This window comes from Aspergillus tanneri (genome assembly GCF_003426965.1).
Source record: "Aspergillus tanneri strain NIH1004 chromosome Unknown AapTan_7_pilon_pilon_pilon, whole genome shotgun sequence".
In the NCBI taxonomy this organism is placed as follows: domain Eukaryota; kingdom Fungi; phylum Ascomycota; class Eurotiomycetes; order Eurotiales; family Aspergillaceae; genus Aspergillus; species Aspergillus tanneri.
Window position 1 is genome coordinate 4440897 of NW_022984634.1, and position 17849 is coordinate 4458745.

At 48.1% G+C, this 17849-nt stretch overlaps 7 protein-coding genes across 7 annotated transcripts; 4 read left to right on the plus strand and 3 right to left on the minus strand.

Moving 5' to 3' along the window:
* Window positions 1–571: 571 nt before the first annotated feature.
* Window positions 572–1750, plus strand: ATNIH1004_008059 (isopenicillin N synthase family dioxygenase; the record flags this gene model as incomplete). The annotated part of the gene is made up of 2 exons (XM_033572672.1): window positions 572–757; window positions 839–1750. The coding sequence occupies 2 exons, from the start codon at window positions 572–574 to the stop codon at window positions 1748–1750; spliced, it is 1098 nt and encodes a 365-aa protein (XP_033425987.1).
* Window positions 1751–2310: 560 nt separating this feature from the next.
* On the plus strand, window positions 2311–3451 carry ATNIH1004_008060 (class I SAM-dependent methyltransferase; the record flags this gene model as incomplete). The annotated part of the gene is made up of 2 exons (XM_033572673.1): window positions 2311–2669; window positions 2731–3451. 2 exons carry the CDS (start codon window positions 2311–2313, stop codon window positions 3449–3451), a joined length of 1080 nt encoding a protein of 359 aa, XP_033425988.1.
* Window positions 3452–3966: 515 nt separating this feature from the next.
* ATNIH1004_008061 (O-methyltransferase) lies at window positions 3967–4704 on the minus strand (the record flags this gene model as incomplete). The annotated part of the gene is made up of 1 exon (XM_033572674.1): window positions 3967–4704. The coding sequence occupies one exon, from the start codon at window positions 4702–4704 to the stop codon at window positions 3967–3969; it is 738 nt and encodes a 245-aa protein (XP_033425989.1).
* Window positions 4705–4975: 271 nt separating this feature from the next.
* Window positions 4976–6487, minus strand: fmpA (fructosyl amino acid oxidase fsqB; the record flags this gene model as incomplete). Its single annotated transcript, XM_033572675.1, has 2 exons — window positions 4976–6360; window positions 6439–6487. The coding sequence occupies 2 exons, from the start codon at window positions 6485–6487 to the stop codon at window positions 4976–4978; spliced, it is 1434 nt and encodes a 477-aa protein (XP_033425990.1).
* Window positions 6488–6989: 502 nt separating this feature from the next.
* ATNIH1004_008063 (uncharacterized protein) lies at window positions 6990–9312 on the plus strand (the record flags this gene model as incomplete). Its single annotated transcript, XM_033572676.1, has 4 exons — window positions 6990–7269; window positions 7318–7421; window positions 8153–8643; window positions 9147–9312. 4 exons carry the CDS (start codon window positions 6990–6992, stop codon window positions 9310–9312), a joined length of 1041 nt encoding a protein of 346 aa, XP_033425991.1.
* Window positions 9313–9438: 126 nt separating this feature from the next.
* ATNIH1004_008064 (isopenicillin N synthase family dioxygenase) lies at window positions 9439–10619 on the plus strand (the record flags this gene model as incomplete). Its single annotated transcript, XM_033572677.1, has 3 exons — window positions 9439–9624; window positions 9696–9860; window positions 9942–10619. 3 exons carry the CDS (start codon window positions 9439–9441, stop codon window positions 10617–10619), a joined length of 1029 nt encoding a protein of 342 aa, XP_033425992.1.
* A 922-nt stretch (window positions 10620–11541) lies between these two features.
* On the minus strand, window positions 11542–13211 carry fmpR (Zn(II)2Cys6 domain-containing transcription factor fsqA; the record flags this gene model as incomplete). The annotated part of the gene is made up of 2 exons (XM_033572678.1): window positions 11542–11957; window positions 12092–13211. The coding sequence occupies 2 exons, from the start codon at window positions 13209–13211 to the stop codon at window positions 11542–11544; spliced, it is 1536 nt and encodes a 511-aa protein (XP_033425993.1).
* Between the last annotated feature and the right edge of the window lie 4638 nt (window positions 13212–17849).

Sequence of the window (17849 nt, forward strand, 5' to 3'; positions counted from 1 at the left end):
CTAGACTTACACATCCGATAAAGCTACAGAGCAAAATAGTTAAATATGCCACGAAGATGGTACGGTGAGAGCTTTGCTGCGAGCTAAGTCACGCGCTTTCGGAATCGGAATGGAATTTGCCCTAATTGGTCAACTACCGGAATAGCTGGGTTGCCATATATGTTACGTTCCCAGTCCTACAATCTAATTTAAGCATGGTACCCCATTTTACAAGTAAAATGATTTTCAACATCTTTCAGCTTCACAATGAAGTGTGACATTGGCCAATGCTCCCAGATATATATGTAACTGTGCCCATCATGAGAGTTGGTGGTTCGGAATGAGGCGGACACGGCACTCCGACCTGTCCAACTAAAGTCGAAGTGCATCTGTGGCCCCATATCGCCGTCTCCGATCCGATTCATCTTACCAGCCTCCGAATGACACATTTCCAAGGCGCCGTCAATTCGGCAATAAAATTTTTTTTCAATTTCCAGACAGTAGAAATGCCCCCAACAATGCCGTTTTCACCGCTGCGTTTGTCGCTCGATCTGTTTTGCGCTGACAGCGGCACCTCGATCTCTACAGTCTAATGATGACAGTGCTTAGTGACCCCCCAAAGATTCCTACACTTGACTGGGCGGATTTCACGGAAGGGGACATTGACAAGCGGATCACACTTGCTCAGGGCTTAGTAGAAGGTCTCAAGAGGTTCGGATTCGTCAAGCTGGTCAATCATGGTCTCTCCGATGAGTTGATCCAGCAACTATTCGATGAAGTAAGAAGACATCCGCTTGGCCTAATTTCGTTACGCCAAAGCCGGCCGATAGGCTATGTAGGAAATGTTGACACTCGATAGGTCAAGCGCTTTTATCGGTTGCCGGATGAGTTGAAACAGAAAGCTGCCCATCCGCCAGGGCCTAATCCTCAACGAGGATGGAGTGGAATAGGTGTGGAGTCAACGTCAAAGCTATACGGAGAGCAAACCGAAAGACCATCTGGCAAGCTTAAAGATGCAAAAGTCGGTACCGATTTCTCGTCTTCTAAGATCAGCCGGGAACTAACGCGTATAAAGGAACATTACGATATCGGACCGCCAGCCGACACCCAGTTTCCAACGAGGTGGCCTGATGAGCAAGACATCCCCGGATGGCGTGCTTTCATGGAGTCATACTATGCCAGAGGGCAAAGCTTCTGCCTTGACCTCATGGAAGCGTTGGAAATTGGCCTCGAGCTACCGAAAGACACTCTCCGTAGCATGTGCGTTCCCGACGGGAGTGAGCTCCGACTGCTCCACTATCCTGAGATACCTGCTGCAGAACTAAGAACGGGCGATACCGCTCGGATTTGGCCACATACTGACTTCGGACTGATTACTTTATTATTCCAAGACGGTGTTGGGGGCTTGGAGGTCGAAGACCCTCTTCGACAAGGTCATTATATCGAGGTCGCTAGAGAACAGCCCAATGAGATGATTGTCAATGTGAGCGCGACCTTCGAAAGATGGATGAATGGAGTAATCAAGGCGGCCGTGCACCGGGTGAATATTACGCCTGAGGGAAAGGACGTTGAGGATGCAGTTGTACCAGAACGATGGTCAGCTGCATACTTCTTCAAAGCCCATAAGATGGCACATGCCGGTCCGTTACCGGCGTTTGTTACGCCGGAGAGACCCGCGTTATATGACAATATCACTGCATTGCAATTTCAACAGCGAAGGACTGGTCTGGTTTATTCGGGACAGCAGTTGAAGGCTGAGGGAGCAGCCTAATGGGCGTCTACAGGGACTAGAAACTGCCAATAGTTTGCATTACTCCACAGATAATCGTTCTACTGTAGTAGTGGAATACTTCAGTATTATGAATACAGTCATTCGTCAGTCATGTTGATTATATCATAGCTTCCAGATGTGCCATTGCCCGTCACATACAAATATTGTAAAACAGCAACCTCCGTATAGTTTTCAAAATTATGAGACTGAGAACGACACCATCTTACAATGATGAGGCGACCAGACACGCATTAGAGAGCCACAGTAAATATCACTTACTCCTTGATCCTTTCCAGATGTGGAATCTTTCGCATTGCCGACTGCATCATCCGTAAGATGAAAGGTCGGCGTCGGCTCGGACAGTCTAGACCAATAGTCGGATTCGGCACTTCGTCGATGGTCAAGGCTTCGGTCATTACTGTTCGACACAACCGATTCCAAGCCGAGAGATCCCAGGAAAGACATTTGATACCAAGTGTACCTTACTATATGATCGATTTCCACCATGGCTTGACCCTTGAATCGTTCAATCAAGCATCTTGTATGCTCATATTAACATAATGAGTGAGGCACAAGGACCTGTCATGAGCATCGGCAGCGCTCCTGTCATATATGACCATCCGCCGATCGCTTCTCCTGTATCCTATCCCAAGACACGGCCCGCTCAAATCCTCGATATTCGCAAGCGGACTTCTCGTACAGACCTGTACCATCAAATCTTGGCTGGGCTTTGGGCTAAAGATAAAGAATTGCCTTCTCTTCTCCTCTGGAACGACTGTGGTCTGGACCTTTTTAGTGAGATACTAAATAGTGATGAGTACTATCCACGTCGTCGGGAAACACAATTGCTCCAGACGCATGTAAATGAATTTACACGCTCGATCTCATCTGGCGAAAGATTGATAGAACTTGGTGCGGGGTGAGTGTCATTCAAGAAGATCTACGAAGCTCGAATATGAACACGGACTGACAAGATATAGCAACCTTCAAAAGACCGTGTCAGTACTGCGCTGCCTGGAGCAGAATAGAAAGCACGTGGAATACTGTGCACTAGATGTCAGTCACGCTGCCCTGCAAAGTAGCATCACCGAACTCAAAACACAACTTCCATTTGCTTCATATGTCACCATTCGTGGGCTCCTGGGTACATATGACGACTGCGCGTCATGGCTGAAGCAGAGCGGAGCTACCGTGCGAACGACCTTTCTCTGGCTAGGAAATAGCATCGCCAATTTCGAGCCAGAAGATGCAACGAGCATCCTGGCAGACTTCCTCCAGACCAATGAATCTCCGTCTCACTCTCCACAAATGATCATTGCAGTGGATGGTTGTCAGGATGTTGAGCAGATTCTCGAAGCGTATGACATGCCGAACAAACTATCCCGGAAGTTCGTTTTTAACGGACTATCGCATGCAAACCAAATTCTTGGCTCTGAGGTGTTCAAGCCCCAGCATTGGACATTTGTCGGGAAGTGGAATCCTGTCAAATCCATGCATGAAAGCTTTTACGTTGCAAAAATGGCTATGAGCTTAGATATTGGCGATGAGAGGTTCCACGTTCACGCTGGAGAAAAAGTCCGGGCCATTACCAGTGGGAAATGGCCCAAGGATAAAGTTACTAGCATTTGCCATGCGGCAGGCATAAACGTTGTGAAAGGATGGACGGATGGGGAAGGTACCTATGGTAAGAATATCACATAAGTCTATTACTTGAGAGAATTTTGTTGCTAATTCTGGAGGCAGGACTCTATTTGCTTTGCCAAGATCAATTTGAAGTACAGTTATGAAGGGAGCGGGCTGGGAGGTTTTATTATGTGCATATCCGCTGCATTGATTTTTACCCTAGATCTTTTAATCCAACTTGATGACCAACAATTCAATCCAAATTCCTTTTCTAGTATGTATACTGGTCTATGTACCCATTGAATTCCGTGGCCTCTTTTGCAAGTTTACAATCTTAGCGGGCCTACATGACGATGCCTTCAGGACGCTTTGATAGAGCAACCATGACTTTACTCTCTTCATTGTGGTGTATACTAGTAATTCCAATCTAACGCGATATTGTAATTGACCACGCATCTATAGGGATCCATATTTAAATTATGAAAATATGGAATCATGGAAGTATTTATGAAAGTTCTGCGAGGCATTCTTCCACTGTGATAATATTTCGGGCAAATCTCTAAACTACCATGGACTTGACTCGGTTAAATACATCATTTCACCACCGCCATCAAAAACCCGTCATAGCTCTTCTCGCTCAAAGTCTGCAAAACCACAGCGTCAACCCGGTCATCCTTGCCTACATTCTCGACCGTCCTACGAGATGCCTGCACATTAATATCATTCTTGATGGCGTCTCCCTGCACGAGAGCCCCAGCTCGCACCACGTTATCCACGATAATACTGGCCTTCGGGCGACTCATCTTCACAGCAAAATCAAAGTAATCCCACCCGCCATCTTTATTGGCATCGATAAAGGTGAAGCCAAAGCGTTCCTGCTCTCCCCTATCCACCTTTGCTTGAAGGATTGGTAGCAGGTCAATGGCTGCGCCGACGAGAACTTCAATCCGATCCTGATAACCTGCTGCTGCAATATTTTCTCTCGCAATTTCTGCGCTTTTCGGGTCTATTTCAATGCTGACAATCCGAATGTCCGGGTTGAGGCTAGCGATGTAAATTGCCGTGTAGCCCCCCAATGTACCCACTTCTAAGGCGTGCTTGACACCACCAAGCTGACACTGGAGGGCCATGAACTTTGCTTGCGTGGGAAAGGCGGAGATGTCCCCTAGTCCGCGCTTTGCGGAGTTCGCGAGCGTCTGCTGTAAGGAGGCATGGTTTGGGCGAGATGGAGGTTGTAGATGCGATAGGGTGTAGTTGTCCACCGCGTACCACTTTGGGTCTTGGTTATAGTCTTCGCTCACGAATATTTGGCTGGTGGTGGTGGTGGCCATGTTTACTTCTAAAGCTCGAACAGCTAGAAAATTGGAAAACTGTTGACACTGATTCTAAAGGTTGTTGGTGGGTGTAATAATACCATTTAATGCGTTCGAGGAGTCGACATTTATGGAATATCCTTGTAGACTACAGATCGCCAAATTGGTGCCTTGCTCGGCCCGCAATTCGGACGCAAAGTGCTCCATTCATTCGGCATGTGGTTACGGATTCTATCGTTTACTGGATCCGTCATTATCATGGCCTCAACTTTGCTTTCATTTGACATATCTACAGTTTTGCGTGGCTATCTACTCCTGGAAACTTCCACAGGCGTTGCAAGTCCTCAATGTACTCATTTGGTCCCGCTTTACCGCCATAACTCTGCAAGATCAGCTCGCAGATTCTCTCCCCCAATACTGGGAGAAACTTAAAAGCATGGTCCGAGCCCCCAGTGGCAAGGAAGAGGCTCTTCCCATAGGCTGGATGATAGTCGACGATGAAGTCGGTAGAAACGGTGTCCGCATACCAACATCTGCGAACCTGGGCAAAGGGTCTAGCTGTAATACCATGCAACACCCCCAAGTCTCCGCCATCCCTTGGCTGAAAGAGTTCCGTCAGAAAGTTCCGGTAGTCCTGCAATGTCGATTCCACTTCCCGGTTAGATTTTGTCAGATCGATATCAGCACAAGTCCCGTAACCGTCCTCCACCTCAGGTGCGGTTTGAATTCGGGGACCAACATCCACTCCTGCGAATTTTTGAACATCCCGATAGCCGCTCCATGAGAAGCGTGCCAACTTCAAGAATCCCTGATTATCCGGTCCAATAGCAAAAATCTTTCTTTCTACATTAACGATTAGAGGCAACCGTCTCCGAACGAGCTCTCGCTGTTCCGTCTCCGATAGCTGGACATACGCCACGACCTCACTGTAGACATCACACAAGGTGGGGAATCCCAGCAGCCGGGGTGTCAGAGCGCCCGCAGCCAAAATTGTCAAGTCGGCGGTCAATTGGCTTCCATCGTCGAGGGTGACACCGCAGACTCGGAATTCGGAGTTGACGTGAGAGTCGGACTCCGAATCCGAACAGAACCGCAAGCCGACGACTTGACCAATATGGATTTCGATGCGATCCGAATGAATGGTTTTCTGACGCAGCCAAGCCATCGTGGCCCCGCTTTCCGCCCATCCGCAATCGTGGTTTCGGTATCCCCTCAACTCCGAACCGTCCTCAATTTGACTAGCCTCATCCGGAGTACTGAGTCCGAGTGCCTTCCACACGGCTGACTCCGAATCAAGGGTGTGGACAATGTTGCTGTTATGCCCCGCTCGCTCATAACTTTGGGCATAGGCGTGCTTGACATAGTTGAGACTCTCGCACGCTTTCATCGGCTGCTTCATGGAGTGACCCTCCCCAATCATCACGATGCTCTGGTTGCGGTAGCGTCCATCTGCGCCCCATTCTGCCTTCCATCTCTGCTGTGCCTCGCGGGCGAGCGTGGCGTAGATCTTGTGTGAGTAGTCACTGCGAATAATGCGAGAAGTGTCGGAATTCGCCGCGCTGGGATTAGGGATTGAGGATGAGAGCCCGTGCGGCTCGAAATTCCAACTGTCGATCAGGGTGATCTTGGTATTCGCGAACTCGGCATTCTGGGACATCGCGTGGGCAATGGATACTTTCAGAATGTAAAGAATTAGTCAGTATCCTTCGCCAGTAGCTAGCGATCGCTTTCGTAGGAATACTCCGTACGTACACCCAAAGACCCCGGATCCAACGATAATGATCGACTTTGGTACGGGCATATTGCTACTTCAAATTGGAATTTCAAGCTTCCTACGTAAAAGACTAGTTTGGAATAGAGTGGAGGAGACATTTGTCTCCTTATATTGCTTCTTCGTTGGAGCCTTCCTTACTGATTCGGATGTTGATGATCCCTTGACTTGACTGCTGCATCCTTTTGGTCCACGCTAAGAAAACCTCATGATACAAGCCCGGCGTCTTTGTTCGGCGGCTTCGCACACATTAGTAATCACCTCTCGAAAGATAAACCATGGAGCGCTCCGTAGGTGGGTTTATCCTAGTCGGTAGTCTCTTTACGTCTCCTAAAGGAATAAACTTACCAGTTAGGGTTAGAAGGGTAACGGAATTGTTTTGCTGCCCTAGCGGTATTTTTCGAGGAATGATGCCTCAGGTTAGGTAAGCAATTAACCCCCTGACTCGAATCACCTTGACCGTCTTTCGCGTGTCTTTTAAAATACTCGCTCACTTGTACTCCCCCCAGTCACTTTAACTTGAAGATTCATCATGTTGACTGGCGAGCCCACAACGACGACATCCGTTGAAGGCGAACGCACCCCACTTCTCTCCGCTAGGTTCGATGGGGCAGCGGATGATGAAGGGACCACTTTGTCGATCACGAAGCCTAATAACGGGTTGAGGAGAATCGCGGATTCACTTCCTCTTTCAGTCTGGCTCATTGCCACAATCGAGCTGTGCGAAAGATTTGCTTATTTTGGCACCGTTGCACCAATGCAGAACTACATCCAAAATCCCAGGAATGATCCATTACGACCGGGCGTAATCGGTAGGACGATACCTACATATGATTTATGCCGCAGTCTAACATGAGTAGGACTTGGACAGGCATCTGCGACCATGGTAAATCAGGCGTTTATGCTGTGGTGCTATATCACTCCAGTAGTCGGCGCCGTCGTTGCAGAACAGTATATCGGAAGGGTGAAAACTATTATTTATTCCTCGTCGGTGTACCTCTGTGGATTGACCACTTTGTTTCTATCTTCATTGCCAATTGCCCAGGAGATAGGAATATCACTACCCGGATTGCTAGTGTCGTTATTCTTAATTGGTATTGGCACCGGTGGTATTAAAACTAACGTCAGTTCACTAATCGCAGAGCAATACAATGGTCCCAGGGAATCCAGACGCGTTTTGAAATCAGGGGAGGAAGTTATCATCGATAGAGATCTGACAATTCAGAGGTATCTATCCTAGCCTCAATTACCTAGTCTGCCGTGAATACTAATATAGTCATAAGTATATTCACAACGTTTTTCTTGTATATTAATATAGGCTCTTTTTCACCTCTACTCATAACAATAATCGAGAAAGAGTATGGCTTTTCAGCCGCTTTTTCTTTGTCAGCGATAGTCTTTTTTATTGGATTTATAATAGTCCTCGCCAGCAAACATCTATGTATAAGCCGGGACCCTGATAGCTCTATAATCTTCAACGCCTGCAAGGCATTGTGGATTGGTATCAACTACAAGGGCAATCTGGACTATGCAAGACCAAGCTACCAAACAGAACAAGCATCAACGAGAAGGCTCCCCTGGGATGATTCATTCATTGACGACTTGCGAAGGGCTCTCGATTCATGCAAAATCTTTATCCTATATCCGATCTACTGGGCAGCCTATCTACAGTTTCTAACAAATTTCATCTCCCAGGCCGCAACCATGGAGACGCACGGAGTTCCTAATGATATTATGCCGAACATAGACCCTATAACGGTCTTGATTCTTCTCCCTATCCTAGACCGCGTTGTATTTCCTTTCCTGCGAAGGCTGGGTGTATCTATTCGTCATGTGGATAGAATTAAAATGGGGTTCCTGATATGCGGCCTTTCAATGCTCTATGCGGCCTTTGTTCAGCGAACTATTTACGCTGCCCCGCCTTGCTACGACCACCCGAGAGCACCGGACTGCATGGGCGGGGAGGTCCCGAATCGGGTTTCTGTGTTCCTCCAGTCTCCTGCGTACGTCTTGGTCGCTATCTCAGAGATACTTGCCTCCGTGGCAGGTGTTGAATATGCCTATACGCAAGCTCCCAAGTCAATGAAATCGCTGATTATGGCCGTATACCTGTCTGCTGTATCGGCCGGGGCGTTGATAGCTATGACTGTTTCGCCGCTAACAGTCGATCCGAAGTTGCCATGGATGTATTTCACTCTCGGGGTGGAGAACATTCTAGCTGGAGCTTTTCTTTGGATTGTCCCGGCTTGATGGTAATATATTTACGACTGGCATGATTCAAGACTCAAGGCTGCTGCTTTCTGTGTGAGTGGGAGGGGGAAGAGGAGGGGTGGGGCGGGTTGTTTATCCTCTACGAGATGTCATTTGTGTGACTACGCAAGACCTTATATTCGAGCGTTTCGTTTCATTGGGTTTGTTCAAGAAAGTAGCAGCTTTCTCGCGGCCCTCCTCAAGACAGAAAATTAAATGCTTCGACTTGTTTATATGAAGTGCCGTGTTGACGTTAGACCCAGCCAGCCATCATCACACCTTAAGCCACAATAGACCATTCCCTCATATTTCCCAGTTGTGTCTCCCATGTTCCTTCCAGCGATAGAAAGGACTAGAAGAAGGAAAAATTGAATTCTGAAACCAAGTATCAGGGAAAATACCTCTGCAAAAATAAGATGTACGCTAACATAATAATCAGCATATTCGGTCTCGGAGTCGGCAACCACCCTTACGGATCCGATATCGACAAATCCAGTTTACCGACACCGATGGACGAAACGGCTGCCGAAAAAGAGACATCTTACGATATCCCACAAGCACGGATAGAGGAAGTCGGCTTCCGTCGGAGCATGCAAGATGAATAATCTTCGTCGCCATACCATTAAGTATCATCGTCTTGAGCCTCCGCATGTCGACTGCACAATAGCAAAGCTGCAAAGCAGTCGAATACAGGCATATCCAAAACTGTGTCCAGAAGGCCACTGTATACGATGACCCTCCGCACAGTTGACTTCTCAGGCTTCCTACATGGCACAGAAGAGCAGCGGCAGCAGGTCGCCATTGAGCTTGTGGGCAGTCTCAAATCATTGGGTTTCGTACGGTTGATAAACCATGAGGTGCCGGGGAAAACTATACAGGGTCTCCTCGAGCGGGTACGACCAGGCCTCCACGAGCGGGTACGACCAGGCCTCCATGCGATGTTCAAAGAGTCTAAACCACTAACCGATTATTTCCCACTGATATGCAGTCAAAGCGTTTCTTCACGCTACCTACGCACGAGAAAGCCAAGATCGCAAACGATCCGGGACCGCATCCTCAAAGAGGCTGGAGTCGCATAGGAATGGAGCAGACAGCCAAGCTTCGCGAAGAGAATCTTGCCGCAGCGGCTGGCCGCGAAGTGAGTGATAAAAAGGTGAGTATCACACACATCCATAGCCAGAAAATGAGCCTTCGCTGGCACCTTTACCGAGTGGGAGTCTGATGTGAAACACAGGAGCATTTCGACGCAGGCCCCCTCGGAGATGAGCAATACCCAAACAAATGGCCAGAAAGCATACCAGACTTCCAACCGTTCGTAGAAGAAAGCTACGAAGTCTGCCAACGCACCTGCTTCCAGATCATATCCGCTATCGAACTCGGCCTTGGTCTCGAGGCAGGGCGCTTGACGCAATGTTGCCAGCCTGCTGCCAGCGAAATCCGCCTACTGTATTATCCACCCACTGCGAGAAATATGTTCGACGAAGGGCTCAAGAAGCGTGCCTGGCCACACACCGATTTGGGTATCATAACGCTCCTGTTCCAGGATCTGGTGGGCGGGCTGGAAGTTGAAGACCGGAGCGCAGGCAAACCAAGATCGTTCATTCCTGTCACGCGAGAATCGCTGAATGAGATGATTGTTAATACGTCGGATTCGCTCCAACGGTGGACAAACGATGTTATAAGGGCCGGTTTACACCAGGTCACTGCGCCAGATGCTGCGAAGGTGTCGAATGGGCTTGATGTGCTTCCTGCTCGCTGTTCCAGTGTTTTTTTCTTCAAGGCTGGGCGTGATACGTCTGTTGGACCGCTTGCTGAGTTTGTTAGTGAGGACCGGCCTGCGGCGTATGATGATATTACGGCACTTCAGTATCAGCAGCTGAAAACTCGTATTTTGCATGGTGTGGAAGGGTGATCAGTTGTTATGTGCCACGGGTTGCTTGGCGAGCCTTGCTCTGCGGTATGCGTCGCGCTGATATTACGAAAACTATGTATGGCTCACTCTTACGAACTGATCCATATCTGTATGTTCAATTATATCGAAATGGAATAATGTTGGAAAAGAAAGTAAGACTAAAGAGGCAACCATGTGCCTGGCACTTGAGGTGTTATGCGTGGGGGTCGGTAACGAGCTGAATGGGGCGCTACGGTGCGAAAGGGAGTGTCTATATGGGAGAGAAGGTAGGACCACGTATATTGCAGAACTAATCGCTGCCCTTCAGGAGTTCAGGCCCGCAGGTGCGAATATAAACACTTCGCACCTGACTAAGCATCTTAGCTAAGGATCTAGCTATCGCGCTTCCGAGCGCTCCTAACATGAGGCCACGAGTTCTGTATGTCTGATGAGATCGGTGGGGCTGATGCTACTAGTTAAAGGCACCAAGAAGTCGTGATACTAATTGCTATTTAGGTACTACTCGGCATCTACGGTGTTTCTATTCTAAAGACTAGTCAGAAATTACTAGGTGCTAGTTGACCGATCGCATGAAAATCCAGAAATGTCTTATATAATTGGTAGACACTATATCAACACGCAGATCCCGCGAGGGACATCAGAATCTCTAGACTTTTACACACCTAGATGGAGTCCAAAATACGCTGGATACTTTTCATGGTGTGACTACCTGGCCTTGGACACCGCACTCAGGTTAACGCGGTGACGTGATGTTTATATGGTTTGCACGTAGGCCGTATTGGGATAAGGAAGGGCTGAGGGCACAGGGCTAGGGCTGGGAAGCTTCCCACCAGATCCTCGCTCGCCATGACAACGCCCTTCTACCTTCTTCCTTTCCTCCCCATCTTTAGTATTCTTGATATAGGACTCAATATGATTTTATCTATCTGATTTGCCTGCCGTCACACATGGTTTTCTTTGCACGAGCCGCTCGTGTCCCGTCGGCCTTGATATAATCAAACTCCTTCTGATGGTACAAAGCCTCCAGAAGCACTCTCAGCTGACTGTTGTTCAACAGGCCACCATCCGATCCATAATCATTCTTTGCGGGAGCATTGATACCCAGCATGCTCTCGATCTTCTCTAGTATGATAAAGCTCATGTGGAGAAGGCATTTGATCTGTAAGTCGCCATAGCCATTGATACGGAAACCCCCTAGGGAAACCTCGGGGATTAGGTTGGGAATTTTTAAGTCAAGCTGGATGCAAGGACTTTCCGTAAGTATCTCAAGAATCTCAGTGAACAGGGCATCGTAGGCTCGAAGGATGTGTGTGTAGCAGGAAAGAATTGACAGGAAGGCTGGAAAGTTGTCAGAATAAACTTGTCCAGATTGGGACATCATGTGAAATATATACCCAATATCTCTCATAGAGGGGTTGGGCAGATAATCCTTCTGAATAGAACCATTTTTCAGACCCCCCATATAATTAGACAAAAGCCCAGAACACTGGAATCGGCCTTTACGGGATCTAGTGATGGTGAAAGCCCTATAGTATCGCCGTTCAGGATATTCGGTGGGCCTCCTCCACCCGCAGATATACGGCCATCCCTGCTTCGGCTTGATGCTGACGTGCTGTGGTTTCGGGATTGCGATCGGGAAGAGGAGTATTCATTTGAGCTATACTCGAGGTCACCGTAGGAACATTCAGAGTTTGCGCGTTCACGTAATTCCATGGTTGAGGATCTCAGACGCTGTAGTATGTCGAGGAAATTCTGGCAGTTGCCCAACATAGTATTCGTGAATTTTGACATGATGGAGGACGAAGACGGCGTTGTTTCTCCTAACCCGGAAGCAGGATAGTTTGAGTTAGAAGCTGCGCTCACATTTTGTCGAAATGATGTGGTACTTCCTATGTCTTTCATCAATCGCATGTTGAGCTCTGAAAGCTGTGTAGTGCTAAGTTGTGCGGCATCCATTATTGGGTTGCCGGCAGTCGAATATAAACCACGGCCGCTTGATTCACGCGGTCTCTGGGCCCGGGGATGCACATTCTCCACGGATTGGTGAAACGTCCCTAAAGATGAGTCGATTCCGTGTCTCGAAGTATCAGGAGGGAAGGTCTGGGTTGTCCGCGAAGTAGCCGCTGCTGGCCTGCGATTTACTGTGTCTAAACCCAAGCCAACATCGTTCGGACTAGGTACGCTCATCAGATCAGGAATATCATGGACTCTGTCTCCAAAATAGCTCAAGGCGTCCTGGGGATCATTTGGCCATCCGTGCTGGTGTGATGACGGTGGCAATGCGGTACTACTATTCGCCCTTTGCGCAACGGCACCCTCCACAATAGTACCAGGACCCGGGACATGGGAAAGGACTGCCGCTGAGACCAATGATGCAGGCGGTATACCAAACCCTGACCACAATTCAGCAGGGAACGGGTCATGGGTTAATCTGTCGGTAATTGTCGGCGGCGATCTTCTGACAGGGGGTTCGTCTCGTGGCCCGTTAGCCCTAATCATAGCCTCATCTAAATCTACTTCGCTTTCTATAACGTCGTCCTCGTATGCCGTGCTTCTCCTCCGAGGGTAACTCTGAGGTACCCGCCGAGACATAGGCTTTGTTGTATAGCATACCACTGCCCGTTTGCAGCGTTCACATGGTTGACTAACGGGCCTGGCCGACCGTGGTGAATCCTCCCTGGCTGGTCCTGGCAGTCGTACACATCGCAGCTTCTGACCTCTGCATCGATCACAGCCGCTTCGCCTCGTTGTGTCGGGCTCCATGAAGTACAATGCAATGTGGTGGCTTACTGTCCATGCGAAACTTCCTACATCCCGGTTCAGGGCACAGGCCAATTTAAATTAGAAAAGAAAGGCATAACTAAAAAGGCATAGTGACATGAAAGGATTCAGCCTCTAGCGAGCTCACTGAAGGATGATGACTGCAGCATTCTTCGATTAGTATCTCCCTCCATTCCAATGGTAATACAGAGGTGCCCTTCATTTGCATGCATGGACGAACAAATAGCAACCGGATTGGTCGTCCGTACATGAGCGCTAGTAGCTGTTGCTGGCCTAGAGCCGTGTCATATCAATCTTATAAACACATCCTACGTAAGAAAGGTGAGCATTCCGTGCACTTCTGCAACCTGGTTAGCTTGAAAGCACAGACAGGACCAATAGTAAAAGGGTACCATCGCTTCGCCTGTGCATGTCTCCAATCAGATGGAGTCTGACATGTTGGGGACGCCTAGGGCCGAGGCGTATGCAGAAGATCCACCGCCACAGCGCCCAGGAGAGTCTTAATTGGCTTTAGCTACAGGTAAGGAGTTACTGGCAGTGCAACGTTGTGACAAGTACTGTTAGCGAGCCCTTGGCGTTAGTCCTCATCGCAATCTCGGCCTCCTGGATTCAGGTATAGCATAAGCACTTGTCATGGAGCCTCCGAATCAGAAGATTATTGTATGGCGACTCACCCACGAATTGTAAGTAGACGACAATATGTCTGGGATGATAATAGGGGTCTGTCGGATTTTGGTGGCTAATCTCTTGCCCAGTTGGACCAAGCGCAGTTTCCCCTTTAATCTCTAGCCTATCCGGCTTCGTCAACGGCGACTGTTGATCCGGTAAATTGCAATATAGTTAACAGGGGGCTTGCCAATATGATGGATGAGGTGATACATGAGGCCGGTATTTAGTCCACACACGATGGCACAAAAACAGGGTATTCTTCCAAACCAACATAACAGGGTATAACATGGGCCCAGTCAGGCAAAGGATCGACGTTAGAACATACTCGTCGATGGATTCTTACTAGATACTAGTCTGCGGATAGTTGCGAAGTCTGCGGAAATACCCGCTTCCATTGTAGGATCATTGAATTTCCTAGACAGGGTGCACAGTACAAAAGTACCAGGAACTATGGAGCTATGAACGGATCAAATCTGTGCACAAATCTTGAGCTTTACATTTATAAGGCCACCAGCTAGTGCTGACCCCGTTGGAACCTCGCTAGTCACAATGCATTAGTGCGGTTCTTTTTTTTATTATTATTCTTCCATATTATAGAGCATTTTTCAGTCAGAGACTATGCATGCTCTACCTACCACCCCTGGGTGGTAGGATTTAAACTAACAAACAGATACGTACATAGTGGGTAAAATCAAACATAACTAAGCAATATGATATTCTAGGGGTGGGGGGGACCTTAAAGAAGGAGTTGAAACATGCTAATTTCCACTGTTTTTATTTTTATTTTTACTTTTTCTTTTTGTTTTCCCTAGGGATCCAAGAGCCACTTTCTAGTGGCGATCCCGGTTTCCTTTAGGAATTTGATTAGTTGTTCTTGCCCTGCTTTCTTCGTGAAAAGATAAGGCAAATTTCGGTCTTTTTTGTCTAGGGTCTCTATAGACCCTTTTCTGATGTCCCTGGTTGCCGGGCATTGGAGGAGTAGGTGGTATGGAGTTTAAGGTTTATTGCTGTGGCATGACGTGCATATATCACTACTCGTAGTTAGGTGTTCTAACTAAATATGATCTGAAGTAGCCGTGCCCTAGCTTTAATTGGATGATGGTTGACCAGGTCTGCTTGGGAAGCCTTAGGGGGCTTGGCTTCCATGAAGCTATGGAATTAAAGCCCCTGTATTAATCACTTTTCTTAGTATTTTCCCATGCTTTATCCCAATCCTCAAGGCATTTCGCTTTGAGCTCTCGTTTAAGATAGCTAACTAAGATGGGGCACTTGTGGTATTTACTGTAAAGGGCTAGAGCCCGTTTGACCTCTCGGGCCAATGTCCCTACACTACTCGTTTGTCCCTATTGTCCCTACTGTCCCCGTTGTCCCTATTGTCCCTATTGTCCCCGTTGTCCCTATTGTCCCTATTGTCCCTATTGTCCCTACTGTCCCTACTGTCCCTACTGTCCCTACTGTCCCTACTGTCCCTACTGTCCCTACTGTCCCTACTGACCCTTTTGGCCCATTGGCCCTCGATCGATGTCACGTCACTACTCGTCTTGTTTGTTTACCGCTTGTTTCCTCTTCCTTTCTTCCTTTCTTCCTTTCTTCCCTTCTTCAACGATTCCTTCTTGTACATAACCTATCTTGTAGGTTCAATGGGTTCAGCCCTTGACATTAGGAATCGTTCGTCACTTATCTTATACTGAAACGGAATGGAATAGAACAGAACGGAAAACAACTAATACCGAACAGAATGGAAGGAGAATATAACCCACCAAGTGGGAGTACAGAACTACCAACATGGGCCGAACCCCTATTTCGTCAAATGATAGAACAACAGCAGATAGCTCTTGGTCTGCAACGGGATCACTTCCAGGGGCAAATCCAGACATTACGCGCGGAGCTCCAAGCAGCACTCCAAATGACTCCAACCCCGGCAACTTCGAACACCACACCGAGCGCAGCACCCGTACCTACCCCCTACCTCCTATACAACAGCGCCCTCGCCACGAAGCTAGCCGACCCCGAACGGTTCGACGGGACAGACCTTACGCTTTTCCCACAGTTTTAAGCCAACTGAAAGCGAAGTTACTGATAGACGAGGCCTCTCTTGGAGGAGAGTTGGAACAAATATGGTACGGCTATAGCCGCCTGGGAGGCAAGGCAGCAGCAAGGATCCATGCATGGATCGCAGCCAATGAGTCCCTCCAAGCTTCACGCTCCAAGGATTTTACAGCCAGCTGGAAAGCGCCTTTAGTGACCCAACCCGTCAAGAGAAGGCCCTAGTACGCCTAAATACTCTACGCCAAGGAAACCGCTCTGTACTAGAGTTGGTCGCAGAACTCAATGGGTTACTCCTCGAAGCGGGTGGCAGCGGTTGGGAAGATAGAGTTAAAAAGGGTATTTGAAGAGCGCGTTAAACCGAACGATTGAGAACCGATTAATAAATATCGAGGAAAAAGAGACTTATGATGGATTTTGCCAACAAGTGCAGGAGATCTCTCATCGCCTTGAGAATTTTAAGCGGAAAGAGAAGGGACCATGGGCACCACCATATTACAAAAACTCCGGTGAAGCTGTTATCCCTTCTAGTGATACTATGGACTGGGAACCAGCAGTGAAAACTGCCAGCTCCCGACGTGCCAAATGGGTAACTCAGGAGGAGATTAACCGACGATGGAGTGAAAGGCTGTGCGTACGTTGCGGAGCCCCAGGCCATATAGTTAAAGACTGTCCCTTCCAACCTCCCAGGAGGCCCCAACCACCTCCGCCTAGGATCCCCATAGTCGCTAATATCACCGGTGCGGTGCTGGAGGACGAGGACAACCTGGAAGACAAAGACAAAGCGGGGAAAAGTGTAGCTCCTGTTTTAAGTCGCGAACAGGAGCGGATAGAGGCGAAAGAAGAATGGGAAAACTTTAAGGAAAATATGGAAGGTCCACCCTTTATAATTACAGCCCTGGTTAACAAGGAATACAATGCAAATGCTTTAGTTGATACAGGCTGTGACCCTTATGGGATGATCTCTTCCAAGTTTGCCCAAAAAGCTGTCTCCAGCGCATTACCATCCCGCCACGGTTTATTAAAGGAATTGGGGGTGCTAGAGAGTATGTCACCGAGGTAGCCTACATGTCATTAGATATTGGAGGTCACTACCAACGAAGGATATTCCTCTACGTGGCCCCGACTGATATAGGCCACGATATTATACTAGGACTCCCATGGCTAATCTCTCAAAGAGCCAATATATCCACTGATAGATTAAAGTTAATCTTCCAAGACACTGGAACTGAAGTCAGCAGCGAATACCACCAGACCGGAATCCCTAAAATTGCTCCCATTAACGCCAACTCCTTTAATATGTGGGCTAGGAAAAGAAGAAAGAACAAGGAGATACGAGTTTTGCCGCAAGCCTAAAAGATATTGAGAAAGCACTTACAGTAAAGAAATACACGGACCCTAAAGACAAACTACCAGCTCATTACCACCAATTTCTCCCGGTATTCAGCCGCGAAGAAGCCGACAAACTCCCACCGCTCCGTGGAGCTGGAGTCGACCATAAAATTGAGCTGGAAAAAGACGAAAACGGAAATACTCGTGAACCCCCACATGGACCGCTGTACAACATGTCTCGCGATGAATTACTAGTCCTCAGGAAGACCCTTTTAGAATTATTGGACAAACAGTTTATACGAGTCAGCAATTCGCCCGCTGCAGCCCCGGTTCTCTTAGTAAAGAAACCAGGAGGAGGACTACGTTTTTGTTGTGATTATCGAGGCTTAAATGCAATCACAA